General features: G+C 35.6%; 1 protein-coding gene across 1 annotated transcript in view; it reads left to right on the forward strand.

The window, feature by feature from the left end:
- The window catches only part of CCDC3 (coiled-coil domain containing 3), a 122,756-nt gene extending 103,485 nt beyond the window's left edge, over positions 1–19,271 (forward strand). The window contains exon 3 of the mRNA XM_074268634.1: positions 15,013–19,271. Coding sequence (XP_074124735.1) covers positions 15,013–15,288 — 276 coding nt within the window. The 3' untranslated portion in view covers positions 15,289–19,271. The remainder of the gene's footprint in view (positions 1–15,012) is intronic.
- The last annotated feature ends 292 nt before the right edge of the window (positions 19,272–19,563 follow it).

The raw sequence follows: 19,563 nt of genomic DNA on the forward strand, positions 1-19,563 counted from the left end.
TGTGTGTGTGTGTGTGTGATCTTTCTCTCTCTGCTTCTGTCTCTGTCTCTCTTTCTCTGTCTCTTTGAGTCTGTGTCTGTCTGTCTGTCTTTCTTGCTCTTTGTCTATTTCTGACTCAGTCTCTTTCCCCTTTCCTCTTTCTCTTTTTCCTTACAGGATTCAATACTCTAATAAATCTCAAAAAAGTTTTTAGATAGAGCCACAAAATATGTTTCTTCATATTTCTACCTTACCTGCTTGGACATTAATTTTTTTTTTTTGGCCCTTGATATCCCAGCATAGCCCTCTTCTTTCTACTCTGTTTACATAGTAGAGAAATGGGTGTGGGATCAAATCTTTGGGATACAGGGAAGTGTCAGAGCTTGCTTGAAAGAGCCAGTGAATAAATTTTCAGTGGGAACATTTATATTCCCAAAATTGGCAAGTGCAAAATGACAACTCGTGGGTTTGGTTTAATGTCTTGTTGATTGCTAGTTTAAAAAATGATGGATAAAATGTTGATAATTCATATTAAACTTAATAATGTGTTTTATGTACAATTTTAAAACAAATTCATAGAGATTTGGTTGTTAAACATTTACTAATGATTGGGTATATAAATTTAGCCCTCATCACAGAGGCATGTGTGGGATGGGATGGGTTAGGAATGGGATGGGAAATGTATCTGAAATGGAAAGAATCGTTCTTAGATTTCATAAATTCTTCTCAGTTGGGACAAACCAAACCTTAAATTTCCTCTGTGGCACTTCAGCCTTAATGTAGGAAGGGAATATATTTGATTCTCCAGCAGTTTTCAATATTTCAGCTTCCTTAACTTTTGAAAAGTAACTTCTGGGGCAGCTAAATGGCACACCAGCCCTGAAGTCAGGAGGACCTGAGTTCAAATATTGTTTTCAGATGCTTGTGACCAGCCTGTAACCCTGGGCAAGCCACTTAACCCCTATTGCCTCAGCAAAAAAAAAGAAAGAAAAGTAACTCCTGATAAGCCATCTGTCTGGACTACCTTATCACTGTTATTTCTTCCTTCCCATTCATCCTAACCTCGGTTTGTTTCTTTTCTATGCTAAATCTCCTTTAAAGTAGGAATTCTTCCTGCCACAGCCTGCTCTGGGCTTGTGGAGTTCCCCTCCTTTGAACTCCTGGCACCAGAGGGGCAAACCCCTTTGAGATTCAGGGTGGGGCAGGGAACCCTGTGCCAAGTCAAATAGGAATATTTCAATTGGTCTCACTAGAAAAACTGAAAGAGAATTGTCTAATCTTGATTTTGTGGCTTTGATTCAATTTACCACACAAGTCATGCTACAAGTATATGACACTGTGCTAGGCACCGGTAATATGGAAATAAACAGGAAATGATTCTCCCTCAAGGAGCTTGTTCTCTAATGGGAAGATACAACATGTATATAAATAAATGCAAAAACTATACAAAGTAACAGAATAATTTCAAAAGTGTGAGATTCTTAATAACTGAATAAGGAACTGGGAGCAATCAGGAAAGGTCTTTGAGGAGGTCGCCTAACTATGCTTTGACAGAAGCTTAATATTTGAAGAAGTGGATTTGAGGAGGGGGTGCTAACTTGTAAAGGCATAAAAGAAAAAGATGGCATAATTTCCATATTTTTATTAGATCTGGTTAGTATTATTGTCATTTTATTATTCTTACCAAATTTAGCTCTGGTGCTTCTCTTGGAAAAACTCATTGCCCCTGAGATGTCTGACACTTTCTTGGTCCTCAGTTTCCTCATCTATAACATGAGGTTATATGATCACTAAGATTCTTTCATGTCTAACATCTTCCTATTCTGTATCTATGTATAAGAACATTGATAAAATCATAGAACCATTAAAATATTGCAAGCTTATTTTCACATAGTATTATAACTAGTCCTGTAATAATCTCAGAATTTTTAATATTCACAAAACTATGACTAAAGAAAGGGTCAGCACTTTTAAAAAACCACATTTCTGCTGGACTTGATTATGACCAATTTATGAAGGAACTAGTTGCTGAAGTAAGAATAATGGAACCTATGGGAGGAAATAGTCAAGTTATCCTAGCATTTGTCTTAGATGAGGGGAACACTGAAAAGAGTTTGATCTTAGAGGCCAGGGGAGCAAAGTTCTAAGACTTCAGAGAAAGACTTAGCTGGTTTCCACTACCTAAGATTTTATAGGTGAAATAAAGCTCAAGAAAGATGAGATATTCTCAAGAACAAAAACACAAACAAAAATTATTCCAAAAAATGAAGAAAATATGGATCCAACTAGAAAGAGAGATCTGTCATTGGGGGAAGTCATAGGAAAAAAATGTTGTTAAGAGAGATATGTACAGAAAAAAAGGAAGGAAAGTTACTGGAAGATGAATATAAAATAGTTGCTCAGTCCTGTTATAATAACTTTGGAAATGCCAAGTCTCAAAATGAGCAAAGACTGGAAGTGTATGCCAAGAATGGTAAATAGAATTTAAAAAATCTTATTTGAAGCAAGAGAAAGATCAAAGAAATGGTCAATCGCTATTTGGGTAGATGTAATAATGAATGACAGAAAGATGCAAGAACTCAATTCTTATTTTCATTCTGTTTTCTTTATCAAGGAAAGTGATGGCAAGAAATGCAAACTGAGAATTGTTTTAGCTAAGGCCTGCCATGAATTATTATACTTAATTAAGTTAAGTTTACTTTCTCCACTCTTTGTGAGCCCAAGTCTCTTGTTTTGTAAGACTTTTTTTCTGGGTAAGTTAAAGTTCCCCTTTTTTATATGTAAGCTAATTACTCATTTAGACTCACGAAAACTTGTAAGACACTCCATGATGTTCTCATAGTATATCAATGAGTTGTTTCATTAATCATAGACTCAAACCAATGAAAAAGACAAGGCCTGATTTAATTAAAATCACATGGAACTGGGACTGCCTACCACCCTAATGCTGCAAATCAACCTACCTCCCTATTTCTATAAATTCTACAAATATGCACTAAATCATGAATAGGTATTGTGATTATTTCCTTTTTTAGATCAGAAGAATACTCCAGGGGCAGCTAGGTGTGCAGTGGATAGAGCACCAGCCCTAAAGTCAGGAGGACTTGAGTTCAAATCTAGTCTCTGACATTTAACACTTCTTAGCTGGGCAAGTCACTTAACCCCAATTGCCTCAGGGAAAAAAAAAAGAATGCTCTGTATTCTGCCAGGAATATCCTTGGTTATTATCCAATATATGAGGAATTGTGAGCTTTGCTAGTAAATTGATCATACTCAGAACTTTGTGCTTCAATTTACCTTTATTTTTCATGGAACAATGGGCTTTAATTTGGGAAGTATGAAACAAGAATGGTTAATAGGAAATTGAAAGCAAGAGGAAAAACTGAAGTGTGATGTTGGAAGGCTATATTTGGTGTCAAAGAGTCATCCTGATCTTGGACAAAGCACCTTATCTCTCACTCTCAATTAACATATCTGCAAAATGAGAGAGATGGAATTAAAATTTTTTCCAACTCAAAATCTATAACAAATGAAAAAGTAGTAAGAGAGTTGTCATTTAGTATTCTTAAATGTCTTTTAATTCATCAGTTCAGATAAACTTCATTTCAGGGTTTTAAATGAATTTACAGGTACATTTATTAAGATACTGGTAATCTATGCAGAACTGTGAAGAAAAGAAAGGTGATTTGGGACTGGATATGAGTAATGTTATCTTGGTTCTAAAAAGGGGGGGGGAAGTTTTTAAACTGTAGGCTAGTGAATTTGACTTGTTACTGGCAAAAATCTAGAATATGTTATTGAAAGAATGTTTTATGAGTAATACAATGATAACTTTGTACTTACATGTGTTCTATAAAGAACAAATCATGCCATCAGATTTTTATTAATCTCCATAATATCCTCAATCCTAAATTTTGTGAGTCTATACCATCAGAAATTATGCTCTGGAAGGTTAAACCATACTGGAAAAGTTTCAAGTATAAACCTGTATTCTGAGAGCCAAGCTTGCTATAATAGAGATTATGGAAAGGCTTATCACCAGTAGAATGGCTGCATAATAATGAGTCCTTTGGTTTTGGCAATCTGTAAAACAAAGGGAAAAAAAAAAAACATATGACCTGCAGTCCTGGCGAGTCCCTTTCCACTTCATTAGTGATGAAGGCAGTAGGAAAGGGGATCAGAGAATAAGGAATCATAAACTTTCAGACAATCTGTAAATCTTAATTTTACAATTGATATTTTAAACGTGAGCTCTTTGAATAATGAGCAGTGAGTCAATATGCCAATGGAGAAGTAAAATCATGTCATTAAAAAAAAAAACCCAGCATTATAATTATAAAGGAAACCAAAAGAAAAGTTGTAGCTAACTGGAAGGATGGCTCACTTGAAGAAGCAACAAAAAAGATGGTGTGTTTTATCATATTCCCAAAACAAGGAACGCTATTTAATAGGACATTTGGTCATCTCATATTGCAGTGATAATGATGAGTATTTTCTTTAAGACTGAAGTAAAAATGATTGCAGTTTATGAACATCAAATGGAGAGAATGAAGATATATAGAAATCATATTAAGGAATTCTATTTGGTAGAGAAGTTGTACAGTGGACAACAGAGCACTGAGCCTGCAATCAGGAAAACCTGATTTCAGACATTAGCAGTGTAAACACAGATGGGTCCTTTGCTTTCTATTTTACCTCAGTTGTAAAATCGGGATGTAATAGTACCTACATCATAGGATCAATGAGATATTTGTAAAGTGCTTAGCATAATGCCTGATACATAGTAGATGCTTAATAAACACTTATTTCTTGTCTTCTTTAAGACTTGATATTTTGCAGATATAGTCATTATAAACTTTAATATTCAATGACTTTAATACAAATGTCAGAATTGATAAAAATGTTTAAAAATATATTAAAAAGAATTATTGAGGACAAGAAATGAGAGAGGCCAGACTTATAGATCAGACAGAAATATGCTTTTATATTATGAATACACAAATAAAAATGAATTATCACACATCTTATTATTCTATATTCAATTATATATTAGCATATATAATGTTACATATTATATATACCATTATTATGTAAATAATAATAAATTGTTGTTATGACAAGTGGCAAATAATATCATGATATTGATTTTAATACACAAGAAAAAATGTCACTGAATCAGTATTAACTCATTTCCTAAATCTGTTGTCTATATAGAGTCATACAACTGGTATGTTAGAGTAAAGGTCAAAATTAGTATAAATTTAAAAGATAGGCAAATAGTGAGAAAAACTATGAAAGGATTATTGGGAAAATTTAATTCTGAATTATTCAAACAAAGTAATCAATAACAAAAACGGTAATTCTACCAAACATTCAAAGAACAACTAACTCCAATGCTATGTAAACTATTTGAAAAAATAGAGATTGAAGGAGTCCTACCAAATTCCTTCTATGACACAGACATGGTACTGATACCTAAACCAGGTAGATCGAAAACTGAGAAAGAAAACTATAGACCAATTTCCTTAATGAATATTGATGCTAAAATCTTAAATAAGATATTAGCAAATAGACTTCAGAAAATCATCCCCAGGATAATACACTATGACCAAGTGGGATTTATACCAGGAATGCAGGGCTGGTTTAATATTAGGAAAACTATTAGTATAATTGACCATATTAATAATCAAATTAATAAAAACCATATGATCATCTCAATAGATGCAGAAAAGGCATTTGATAAAATCCAACATCCATTCCTACTAAAAACGCTTGAGAGTATAGGAATAAATGGACTATTCCTTAAAATAATAAGGAGCATATATTTAAAACCTTCAGTAAACATCATATGTAATGGTGATAAACTAGAACCTTTCCCTGTAAGATCAGGAGTGAAACAAGGTTGCCCACTATCACCATTACTATTCAATATAGTACTAGAAACTCTAGCCTTGGCAATAAGAGCCGAGAAAGAGATCCAAGGAATTAGAGTAGGAAATGAAGAAATCAAATTGTCACTTTTCGCAGATGACATGATGGTATACTTAGAGAACCCCAAAGACTCTGCTAAAAAGCTATTAGAAATAATTCAGAATTTTAGCAAAGTCGCAGGATACAAAATAAATCCACATAAATCCTCAGGATTTTTATACATTACCAACACAATCCAACAGCAAGAGATACAAAGAGAAATTCCATTCAAAATAACAGTCGATAGTATCAAATATTTGGGAATATATCTACCAAAGGAGAGTCAGGAATTATATGAGCAAAATTACAAAACACTTGCCACAAAAATAAAGTCAGATTTAAATAATTGGAAAGACATTCAATGTTCTTGGATAGGCCGAGCGAATATAATAAAGATGACAATACTCCCCAAACTAATCTATTTATTTAGTGCTATACCAATCAGACTCCCAAGAAACTATTTTAATGACCTAGAAAAAATAACAACAAAATTCATATGGAAGAATAAAAGGTCGAGAATTGCAAGGGAACTAATGAAAAAAAAGTCAGAGGAAGGTGGTCTAAGTGTACCTGATTTAAAGCTATATTATAAAGCAACAGTCACCAAAACCATTTGGTATTGGCTAAGAAATAGACTAGTTGATCAGTGGCATAGGTTAGGTTCACAGGACAAGATAGTGAATAAAAATAGCAATCTAATCTTTGACAAACCCAAAGATCCCAAATTTTGGGATAAGAATTCATTATTTGACAAAAACTGCTGGGAAAACTGGAAATTAGTATGGCAGAAACTAGGCATGGACCCACATTTAACACCACATACTAAGATTAGATCAAAATGGGTCCAAGATTTAGGCATAAAGAACGAAATCATAAATAAATTGGAGGAACATGGGATGGTTTACCTCTCAGACTTGTGGAGGAGGAAGGAGTTTGTGTCCAAGGGAGAACTAGAGACCATTATTGATCACAAAATAGAACATTTTGATTACACCAAATTAAAAAGTTTCTGCACAAACAAAACTAATGCAAACAAGATTAGAAGGGAAGTAACAAATTGGGAAAAAATTTTTACAGTTAAAGGTTCTGATAAAGGCCTCATCTCCAAAATATACAGAGAATTGACTTTAATTTATAAGAAATCAAGCCATTCTCCAATTGATAAATGGTCAAAGGATATGAACAGACAATTTTCAGATGATGAAATTAAAACTATTTCCACTCATATGAAAGAGTGTTCCAAATCACTATTGATCAGAGAAATGCAAATTAAGACAACTCTGAGGTATCATTACACACCTGTCATATTGGCTAAGATGACAGGAACAAATAACGATGAATGTTGGAGGGGCTGTGGGAAAACTGGGACACTGATGCATTGTTGGTGGAGTTGTGAAAGAATCCAACCATTCTGGAGAGCAATCTGGAATTATGCCCAAAAAGTTATCAAAATGTGCATACCCTTTGACCCAGCCATACTACTACTGGGCTTATACCCCAAGGAACTACTAGAGAAGGGAAAGGGTCCTGTATGTGCCAAAATGTTTGTGGCAGCCCTTTTCATAGTGGCTAGAAGCTGGAAGATGAATGGATGTCCATCAATTGGAGAATGGTTGGGTAAACTATGGTATATGAATGTTATGGAATATTATTGTTCTATAAGAAATGACCAACAGGAGAAATACAGAGAGGCTTGGAGAGACTTACATCAACTGATGCTGAGTGAAACGAGCAGAACCAGAAGATCATTATACACTTCAACAACGATACTGTACGAGGATGTATGCTGATGGAAGTGGATTTCTTCAACATAGAGAAGAGCTAATCCAATTCCAATTGATTAATGATGACAGAACCAGCTACATCCAGAAAAGGAACACTGGGAAATGAGTGTAAACTGTTATTTTTACCTTCTGAATCCAATTCTTCCTGTGCAACAAAAAAAATTCGTTCTACACACATTATTGTATCTAAATTATACTGTAAATATTTAACATATATAAGACTGCTTGCCATCTGGGGGAGGGGGTTGGGGGAGGAAGGGAAAAAATCTGAATAGAAGTAAGTGCAAGGGATAATGTTGTAAAAAATTACCCATGCATATGTACTGTCAAAAAATGTTATAATTATAAAATAAAATAAAAAATTTAAAAAAAAAAAAAACAAAAACGGTTAATGGACAGCATAAATAGCATCAATACCGATTGTAATTTTACATAGAAATTAAGAAATATAAAATAGTTGCCAAATAGATACAAAGAGCTTAAGAAATACCTCAATCAATAAACACTTGATTTTACTTGCAAAGTAGAAACAGGTGGTATCTGAAGACAAGAATATAACTCATTTGTATAATTTTACAAATAGCTAATAAGAAGGATGATGGATGATCATGAGTACTATCACCTCATAAAGCAAAGAGAAGAGTGGAGGACAGCCAGTTTGAAGGAAGCTTGGACAAAGATCCAACTTTTAAAAAAAAAAGTGTTTTCAAAGACATTTAAATATAAAAGTGCAAAGAATACAAGAAGAAAATTGGAAAATACCTGTAAATAATTTTTAAATACTAAGCTATTTTCACCAACAAAGATAATAGAATAAGCATGCTTGGACACTAATATCACAGTACTGGATATGCTTATATAGGAGATAGAAATTATACTAAAAAAACCAAAACTAGTAAAAACAACCAGACTGGATCAAATAGAGAAATGAGATTGATGCTAGAAATAACACAACTACAACTACATTAAGGAATCAATTTGCAAGTTATGTGGAGGGAAAGATAACAAATTGTGGAAAAACTTAGGCCTTATGAGAAACCAAAAATAACCAAGAGAACATTATTACACACCTAATAGGCCTTCTTTCCCATCTTTGTAAATTTTTAAAGACTAATATATGCATGTATTGAAATTTTTAAAAGAGTAACTCACATGCACATTATAAGAGCATCATCAGTGATAATATTAGGAAATAATAGGGAGGTTTTTGTAATTGATAGTCTACAATAGACCACATCTTTACTATCTTGCAATTAACCGAACACTGTAGACTATACAAATTCTGACTGCTTATTCCTTGTTGACTCTGAAAAGACCTTTAATTCAGTAGAGCAAAATGCTCCTTTAAAGACTATCTTCTAACAAGATGTAGCCCACCCTTATATATAAATAATTCAAGATACTTTAAAAGGTAGAACAACAGAAATAATTCTTTTAGTGACACACAAAAAAAATGAGACCAGGTCTGAAAAAGGTGAACTTTATGATCACCAATGACATGTTTTTGTCAGTGTGAAGGAGAAGAACCAGAACATCATCTGAGTTAATGTGGGATTTTCTGTGGATGATGAGCTTCTCCAGATGTTCCTATTTATGGATGACAATGGGCTGATTTCCTCAAACTTCAAAACACTGAAACACCTCCTAACAGAGATCTATAATCATTCAAAAGATTTTGGCATTGCCATACACACAGGGAATGCCAAATAGATGAAGAATGTCTATTGCCAAGGTTATAATAGGCATTCATTGCACAATTTATGGAGCTTGCCCATCATTGTCACAAATATATGAGTCAAACTGTACAAATGGACAAATTAAACCAGATTTAAACCAAAGGAGAGTAGTCTCTAATGCATTCCAGAAATTTCAAAGCTTCTTTAATGACCCCTAAACTTTTTCTGAAAATAAGACTCATCTTTTCAGTACCAATGTTTTATAGCACAAATGTTGATGTATTGCAGAGAGAAATAAAAAAACAACAGTCTCTGAATAATTGAAAACGAATATTATACACAGGGCAATGAAGGTACTCATTGTGGGTGCAATTAGGCAGCAATATGAAATGAATAAAGAACTTCTAAATAGAATAGAAGTGAAATATGTCATTAAAGAAATATTCGATTGAAAGAGAAGATGGGTTTGGCATGAGATAAGGCTAAGGTATATTAAGGAGATACCCATGTTAAGGAAGTAGGAGAAAGTAATAGGGAGGTCAGCAATGATCTTGGTGAAAAATGTAAAGCTAGAAAAGCATCTATCAAGACGCTTTCTAAATGGAATTTCTACAGGACCCCATTTTACAGAATTCTTAGAAGAAAATGCCTTAAAACTTAACATTAGTTCTTGTTATATGATATTATTATTGGGGGTGGGAAATGGAGTGTTGAGAATTTATCTCTGTTCCTCTTTTTTTGCATCCCTTTAACAATAAGTTCTGGAATTTGTTTTAGTTGTGATGAATCTTGGTCTCTCATCCTGAGTTTTAGGAATCTCACAATCTGTGAACTTCTTAGAGGTAATTAGGCTGATAGAATGATGACTATATAAATGAATGATCTTAAAAGTGATGTTCTAAATTTTTACTGTGACATTATTACCTGTGACTATTATCAAATCATAGTCTCTAGTTGGAGCAAAATGCAAAAGTGCAAGGTGAGTTGGATTTAATTGATGGGTTCTTATCATCAGTGAATTTTTCAAGGTGAATCCAGGAAGGGATTGAGGAAAACAATGGTGCTCTGGTATCCTCTACAGCTATAACTGTTAGATTTATGACTTTATCTCCTTATATGGTAGAATTTTTTAAGTTTACCTTGTCAGTGGCCACTTAGAACTGTCAATCTTTTTCCTTTTAAAAACAATTTGGACATACTTGGTTTTATTGACCCAGGAGTCTCCTCTCATTTCATTTCAGATTTTGAATTTAGGTAGAAACAATAGAACCTTCAAGAAATTTCCATATTCTAGGTTATAGCCTATCAGCCCAACTGAAGACTAATGTAATCAGGTAGATTATAGCTCTAAAAGTGGTAGGAATGAGCAGAAGCTCTGGGTAGAGAATATCATCACTTTAAATTGGTTGAGATTCTCTGGTCCTGGTGAGCCAGGTATTCTTTTGTCCCACCTACATATTTATCTTTCTTGTTTCTAACTCCTCCCACTGTTCTTTCTTTCCCTAATGCTTTTCTTTCTTTATTTTTTAACCAATTTTTTTTTTCTGTCTTTTGCTTTTCTGTCAATCTTAGCTTAGTTTCCCAAGGGAAAGCACTGTTTATTTTTTGTTTGTTTGTTTGTTTTAACTTAGTGTTCAGCATAGTACCTAACACAGAGAAGATATAAATGCTTATGGAATTGAATTGAATTAAATGAAAATATCTGAAGCAAAATGTTAAACAAAAACTCTCTCCTTCTCTCTCTCTTCTTTCCTCTTTCCTCTCTCTTTCCCTCCCCCACCTCTCTCTCTCTCTCTGTTTCTGTCTCTTTCTCATTCTCTCTCTCTCTCTCTTTCTCTCTTTCTCTCTCTCTCTCTCTCTCTCTCTCTGTTTTTTCCTGGCTTATAATCTCTATCTTTCAGTTTTTTGATTTCAGAAAATGATCTATGTGTATAATAATATTGGCTTTGTTGTTTTATGTTAATCATATGTGCCATAAGAACAAGGGATTACATGTTGCATAGCATGTCTTTTGTATGTCCATATGCATTGCTATTCAGCCCAAGAGCATATAATGATATGAGCTGACTTTAGACTTGATTATTTTTAGAGACTAGTATTATTTTCTTAGGGAAACAATACGAAGCAGTGCTAAATATATAGTGAGGGTCCAACATAAATGTTTGTTGATAAATGAATAAATAGTTGATAAAAATTCTTGAATATAGATGGTCTGAAGAATGAATATTAACTTGGTTTTATCCCCAGGACTTAGCATAGCATTTTCATATAGTTAGCACTTAACAAATGTTTCATTCATTTATCCATTCATCGATGTCCATATGGATAAAGTTGTTAACTTGCCAATAACCTAAGCGGGCTTGCCTGGAAAATTCAGAGAGTAAATAGAGAGCCATTAAATTATTATGGAAGGAAGAAGTTTCCATGGGTTTGTCCTGTTATTAAAGTATACACTGGTGACCAAAGAAAGGTCACCGGAAGTTTACTTGGTGTGTTGGCATCTTAAGCACCAATCCTGGCATCTTTCTCAAACCGTTGTCTATGGCAATAAGAATGGCAAAGGATTAAGAATAGGTAGCCCCACAAGAAGGAGTGTGCTGCCTACTCACTTGGCCAAAGGAAGAGACCATGGTCTCCTACCCTAATCCTCCGTAGCCTCTGTAAGGGGCCATTCATTTCTTCCTAAGGGAGATGTTTCATATTAAATAACTGGTTCAGGCTGGGGGATGACTTCTTTTCCATAGTCAGAAAAGTTCCATTGTCATCAAAGTACTGGGAGAAGTCTGTAAAAGAGCCAAGGGTTTTGGACAGTAGCAATCTGCTGCCGCTGCCAGTGCTATTGCGCTATTTTGTGTATTTCTTTTCTGGTGTCTTTCCAAAGAAAATGCAGCATTATTCGTTATAGCACTCATTGACTTTTTCCTTTTCCCAATGGGTTTAATGAAAAAAAAGTTGCAAAACTAGATGGAAAAATGACCTTTAGATGGAAAAAAGGGAAAATTTTCTGAAAAGATTTGTTTTCAAAGAGAGAGAAAGAGAGAAATTGGTAAGAGATGAACTGAGAGGTTGTCTGTCCCTGAATAATTTCTGCCCTCCAATAATTCCCACCCTCCTCTAATAGGAGAAGCAGATATTTCTGAGATGATGAGTTAGATTCCAAATTCTTAATTTAGACACTTAGTGAATCATAAAATTTTTACAGATTTAGAGTTGGAAAGGATATCAGAGGCTGAAGTTCAGAAAAAGGAAAAGTCACACAACTACTTAGTGAAAGAAGTAATGATTCCCTGACTGCCAGATCATATTATTCCCATTGATTCAATTATTAGAGTATACCATGTTGATGATCACCATCAACATGTCCTCTTTAATGTAGATTTCTTGAATCCACAAACTTAACTAGAGAAGTAACCCTGCTTAAAACTAAAATATGAGTAAGAAGTCCTTGTTGTTCAAATTGTATTTCAGTCATTTCTGACTCTTCATGACCTTTTCTGGGGTTTTCTTGGTAAGATACTGAAGTGGTCTGCCACTTCTTTCTTCAGCTCAATTTACCGATGAAGAATGGAGGCAGAGTTAAGTGATTTACCGGGATCACACAGCTAGTAAGCATCTGAGGCCAGATTTGAACTCAGAAGGATAAGTCTTCCTGACTCCAGACCTGGTGCTATATCCACTGTACTACCAAGCTTCCCCGACTGTAGCTGGCAGCATTGACTAATGGACTGAACAGATTTATGGCTCTTTTCTTATTCAGCCTCTTTGCAGATTTTAAAGGGGGAGGTAATCACTTATGTGTCAGGAAATTCCAGATCTCACCAGACAGGTGAAATTCTGTGTTGTTATCCACATAATAGCAACCACATCATTAATAAGAATAATAAGAACTAGCACCTCCATAGTGCTTTAAGATTAGAAAGTACTTTACAAAACATTGTTCATATCAATCTCACAGAAAGTCAAGAAGTTCGTTCTTATGGCAAATTTGCTAATTCTGCTGCAACTAAAACTTACGTTCTTTGATCTTCCTTGAAGATGGGGAGCACAGCCCCAGACAACATACTTTCTGTAAAGTGTTTTGAAGTCCTTAAAAGAGAAATGCTAGATAAATACTTATTTTTTCATTGATGTGCCTAAAAACGTAGCTTTGGAAGAATACTCTAAAACATCATTGAGTGTCTCTTGGATATAAAATTCTGTTATGCTATTGCCTTCTGCTCATCCTCTTAAAATTCCCCAACCCATAATTTTTCTACTTTTATTTGATAGTCCTTCTAATGCTTTCTTACCAATTAGTTGAATCCAAGCAGGAAAATATGTTAATAGAAGAACCTCTATGAACCCACCAAAGTGTAGTGCCTTAGTTATACCCCAAATGCCCAAATTGGATATGGGTGTGGGGGGTGGAAGTGCCATTCCCTTCTCATCTGGAGAAAGGCCTCAATCTAGCCAGGAGAGGTCAGTATTGGACATGTTGTCCCATTGGCTCACAGTAGTTTCCCCTTGATATTGGATGCCTTTCAAGTTGGACTCCTAACATTTGGGGAATATTGCTTGTTTGCTATAAAGTTTCAAGGGATAGCAAGAAGACTATTCACAGGTGAACCCCAGACTATTTTCTTTGAAATCCCTCTAACAGACCCAAATCCTACATCTTCTGAGGTGAACTCCTCCATTTTCATTCTCTTCCTTTGATTCCACTAAGCCAGTAGAATATTTCTTTTTAACTGGCCTGAAAGATTAAGGAGAAATAATATTAAGAAAACCTAACATATCAGAGCTCAACATGATCAAATTTATTCAGAGTAGGGCTACTTTTTGGTTTATTCTCTTCTTATTTCCCTCTTTTCCCAAAGTCTCTGTTTGGTAGCTAGTGTTGAGTTTGAAATTAGATTCTGTTTTCATTTATTATTTGTATCCTCAGTACCAACCTTAGTACTTGGTATATAGTAGATGCTTAATAACTGACTTTTTATTTTTTAAAAAATAATAGTTTGATGATAACCAATTCTCGCTAACATTTATGTAGCACTTACTTATGTGCCAAGCACTTTGCTAAGTACATTTACAATTATTATTTCTGATACTCACAACAACACTGGGAAAGCAGTGTTATTATCATTATTTTCCCCATTTTGCAGATGAGGAAACTGAGGTAAGCAGCAGGTAAGTGGCTTGCCCAAAGTCTTACAGCTAGTAAGTGTCCGAGGTCAAATTTGAACCCTGGTTTCCCTGACTCCAGTCTCAGCAAAAAGTGTGCATCCACCGATGTATAACACATATGATAAAATGAACCTAAGTAAGACATGGTTATTTCTAAATAAATTTCAAATCAAGTCTTGCCCTCATTCAATTTTTTAATAATTATTCTCTGAAACTCAAGTCTGATTTGCCAAGAGGAGTATGATATGAGCTATTATTAAGAGCAGGGGACTTGAAGTGAGAAGAGATTCAGGTTTGAACCTGGCTCTCTGTCATTTACTTGCCTGTGACCCTGAACAAGCCAAGGTAGTTATTTTAAAATACAGGGCCACGAATATTCTTTCTTGGGAAAAGGCTTCTGGAAATCCTCTTTAATTCAGTCTTTGCTATCCTTTCTGCAGCTCATGTGTTCATCGGTACAGAAGGCCCTCTTTGAGGAGGAAGACCATGTGAAGAAGCTGCTGCAGAAAGTGGCCACCCTTGAGAAACGGAACAAACAGCTTCGAGATAGGGTGAAGAAGGTCAAGAGATCCTTGCGCCAAGCGAAGAAGAACAGCCGTCGCATGGAGCTGATGAACCGCAAACTTAGTGAGAAGCTGTCCTCCCCAGGGGGCCAGATTCCTCATATCAACTCCCTTAAACAAGAGCACTCTCATGCTGGCTACCTTAAAGTGTAACTCAAGACACTGTACGCAAAAGACCAGTCCTCTTGTGATCTGGCCTCTTAAATTGTCACCATTGGGAGCTAGAAAGGTTGCTGGGCAGCCTCAAGTTAGTGGAGCTTGGGTATCACACTTTTGTATCAAAGGGGCATTGAAAATTAGGGTAGTTTATATATGTATATATTTTTAAATCCCATAGAAGATATTTTTTATTACATCTTTGGTATAGCCTCATTATCCTCAGAACACAGAATTAGCCTTACTTGTGGGTTGCTAGATTTCCTCTCCTCAATTCAGTCCAATTAAATAGACATTTATTAAGCATCTGTTATGTACAAGGTACATAAGTACCAGGAAGATAGCAGTGAAAAATGCCATTCTATGCCCTCAGAGTTAATAACGCACACAACTAGCTATTATACAAGTTAAAATATGATCAAGTATTTGGGAGATTTAAAAGAGTAGTGTGAAATATTCAGAAAAGAACAGATCACTTCTAACTGGGAAGAATCAGGAGAGATTATGGAATAAGAAGTTCCTGAGTTCAGCCTTGAAGTAAAAGAATTCTTTTCTTTTTTCTTTCTCCTTTCTTTCTCTTTCTTTCCCTCCCTCCCCTCTCCCTCCCTCCCTCCCTCCCTCCCTCCCTCTCTCCCTTCCTTCCTTCCTTCCTTCCTTCCTTCCTTTCTTCCTTCCTTCCTTCCTTCCTTCCTTCCTTCCTTCCTTCCTTCCTTCCTTCCTTCCTTCCTTCTTCCCCTCTTTCCTTCCTTTCCTCTTTCCTTCTCTCCTTCCTTCTCTTCCCCTTTTTCTTCCGCTTTTCCTTTTCCTTTCTCTGTTCTGAATTGGATTCCCCTACCTTGCTAAGGCTGAAAATGCAACAGTTCTTCATCATCCTGATCCCAATACCTATCAGCACAGATACCATATTTATGCTTGACTTATCAAGGAAACTAGACCAGATTTAACCCTCCTACGAAGTTCAGAACTCTCAAACATAATTGATTTCCAAGCTCAGTCTCTTTGACAGCATAGACTATGGGCATCAACCACTATTTCTGGAGAAAATTATTTCAGTTAGCAGAGATGGAGAAAAGGGCATCCATTCTAAGCATGGATGATAATGATGATGATGAAAATACTTTTCATCAGATGATTTTCTGTATATATGGCTTTCCTGCCATTGTCTAGCCACGTTGAAGACAGAATGGATTTCTACAGTCCTCTGAGACACAGGCAAACAAAATCCCAGGCATAAATGCATACTTTCAGATCTTGCCTCATCTTCTACTGCATCCCACATATAGAATTAATTACTTTTCTTTTTAAACCTGAAACTGAGGATGATCACTTATTGGGGAAGTGGTTAGAATGGATTTGTGAGCAGAACTAATTAGCATCTGTGATTGCTTCTAGCTGAGATTCTTGGAAGTATATTTCACAATCTCTATACTAACCAAAAAAAAAAAAAAAAAAAATCAGGATAATGAGTCTTATCCTTAACTCAGAGAAGAATCAATGTGTTTCCTTGATTAAAACATTGCACTTTGAGTTTTAGACCCCACTATGACCCTAACTTGTCACTGGACAGGCTAGATATACTGTTCTAGAATACAAAATAGGAATACAAAAACAAGTATTAAATAGTTCCTACCTTCAGGGTGTCAGAAGTCATGGCACATAATGCATATTTTTTGATAGGTACATCCAAAGTCACTTGTATTTAGGGAGAAGCAATTACAGGGAATTGAGTAAAGTTGATATTTGAGTTGAAGTTAAGGATTCTGGGAGGCTCAAAGGAGGAGGGAGTGAATTCCAGGTATGGGGGATAACTTTTGTAACTGCAGAGTATATACATACATCCTGGTGCCTAATTTTCTCACCCTTTAAGTGGAAGAGTAAACATGTTTAAGTCCCCATGTCCTATGCCTACAATTACATACACGTGCACTCTCATATCATTTCATAGCAGTAAGATTATTTCTTTCTGAATTTTCACTAAAATTTAATGATTCCACTGCATGTAAGGGACTAAGCAGAGGATATGGGTGGATAATTGGCTGAGATTAACCACAGGTGAGTTCTAATATCAGCTGCTAATGAGCTGAGGATACCTGTACTAATCTAGGGGTACATGAGTATGGCATAAGAGTTAAGACCCTTTATTGAACCAGAACTTTGAAATCAGTGATTGAGGCAGCGGAACAGATTAAGAGTTCTGAAGACTTGGGGTCAAGTCTCACCTGCCATATAGTGTGGCTATCTAGTGCTGGACAACTCACCACCTCTCAGTACCTCTGCTTGGTTGATGGGGTTTTGTCCTTAATTCTCAAAGAGAACCAAAATGATGTCACTATGTTGGGGTTAAGGTGCAATGTGTCCAAGTGTGACTGATTAGACAATACAAACTCAGAAGTATCAACCTCAGTTTGGGTACAAATAGTCTATGAATATTTGGAGTGGAGATAGCGCTAAGTTTGTGCATCTCAATCCTGCTGGCTCATAGGGCACAGTGCTTTCTTTGATGTGGGCATGCCATGCTGGGCAGTCCTGTGCAAATGTACCTTTAGACAGTGCTCGAAGACTCCAAATGACAGAAAGGTGCCGATCTGCTTTGGTAGTGAAAGTCCTTTTACTAGGAGTTTCCTACACTGATGAAATCATAGGTCTGCTAAAACAACAACAGTCTGTTGTTGCTCAGTCATTTTTCAGTCATATCTCACTCTTAGTGGTCTTATTTGGGGTTTGGCGAAGATACAAGACTGGTTTATCATTTCCTTCTCCAGTTCACTGTACAGATGAGAAAACAGAGGTAAATTATTAAGTGATGTGCCTAGGTTACACAGCCAGAAAGTATCTGAGGCCAGGTTTGAACTCAGAAAGATGAGTCTTTCCGATTAGAGATCAACACTCTATCCACTGCACCTAGCTACTCAGCAATAACAATAACAACAAAATCACAGTCTTTCCATTTAAGAATTCTATATACACATGGCTCCATTTAGTGCAGTGTTCTATGTGCCCCCAATTTAGAGATTGGATGACAACATCTTTGTGATTTCATTCTGTTTTTGTTTGCTTCATGGGGATTCTTCCTTTCAATGAAAAGAAGATGCTAACCCAATAGCATCCATTTAGGCTCGAGATGGTTTTTTCAGGGCCTTTCAACATAGTAAAATATCAATTCCCACCTTATTCCCATTCTTAGGATTTTTGTGTGAGAATTTTCATTCCTTGATGACTGCTACTAGATATATTCACACATTCATTTGAAATGTCCTTCAATATCTACATAAGATCACATTATATGTCTCCCCAGAGGGCTAATTACTGCTGGTGAACTCAAGTATTTTTTACATTTCTATGATTTTATTCATTTAATTTCTTTGCCTGAAAAATGCCTGAATTACTAGATAATGAGGTGCTGACTTTATGCATATTTGATGAAGTTTCCATTATGCTGTTAAAATGCAAGACTTATAGCTGATTCTTGGTCATTGTTTGAGTAGGGGGTCATTTTACCTCACCATGCATGTGGCTTCTTCAGTCCTTGGTTATGTCACTGGTGGAAGTTATGAGATAAATTACTTCCTACCACAAGAAAAATTTTGTCTCCTGGACAACACAGTCTTTCTCATTCTAAATGAAAATTGCAATGGGAATTCCATTCTCTAGAGTATTGTCCAGATGCAGATATAGTCAAGTGCCTCTGACTTGGACTATCAGAATGGAATCACTTCTTTCCACAAGACTAGCCAAAATATTTCTCAGTGTTCATCAATTGATTCAAAGTTTCCTCTATAGGACAAACACTCTCAAAAGAGTCAGTTGAGGGGGTTTAGGTTCCCATTACTTTTATCTTTTTTCTTCTTGGGGACATTATATTAAATTGACTGAATCTCATGGGTGGTTTTTAGCAGTTGGTTGATGAGGTATGGATGTAGGGACCTAATAGATACTTGGCATTTTGTGCTTTTTTTCCCAATAAATATATATAGTAATTACAGCTCTAAGATGATGTGGTTTTTTTGGGGGGATCACAAAGTCTCTAGGCTTTCAATCTTTACATAAGAAAAAAAGCAACCTAGACTTTATTGGAAGTGTCATATCAGTGGGGAAACTGAGAATAATAGTAGAGGGAATTAAGGATCAGAATTCCTGACTTCAACCAATGGCTCTCTCCATGGCTTAGTTTCTGAGCTAACAAAATTGATGTCCATTTCTGCACCTGCAAAAATGGTTAGTGCCAACCTTTACCTGACACTCCCAGGGGACACACTACTTCATCAATCACTA

The sequence above is a fragment of the Sminthopsis crassicaudata genome, chromosome 5 (assembly GCF_048593235.1).
Source record: "Sminthopsis crassicaudata isolate SCR6 chromosome 5, ASM4859323v1, whole genome shotgun sequence".
Lineage (NCBI taxonomy): Eukaryota > Metazoa > Chordata > Mammalia > Dasyuromorphia > Dasyuridae > Sminthopsis > Sminthopsis crassicaudata.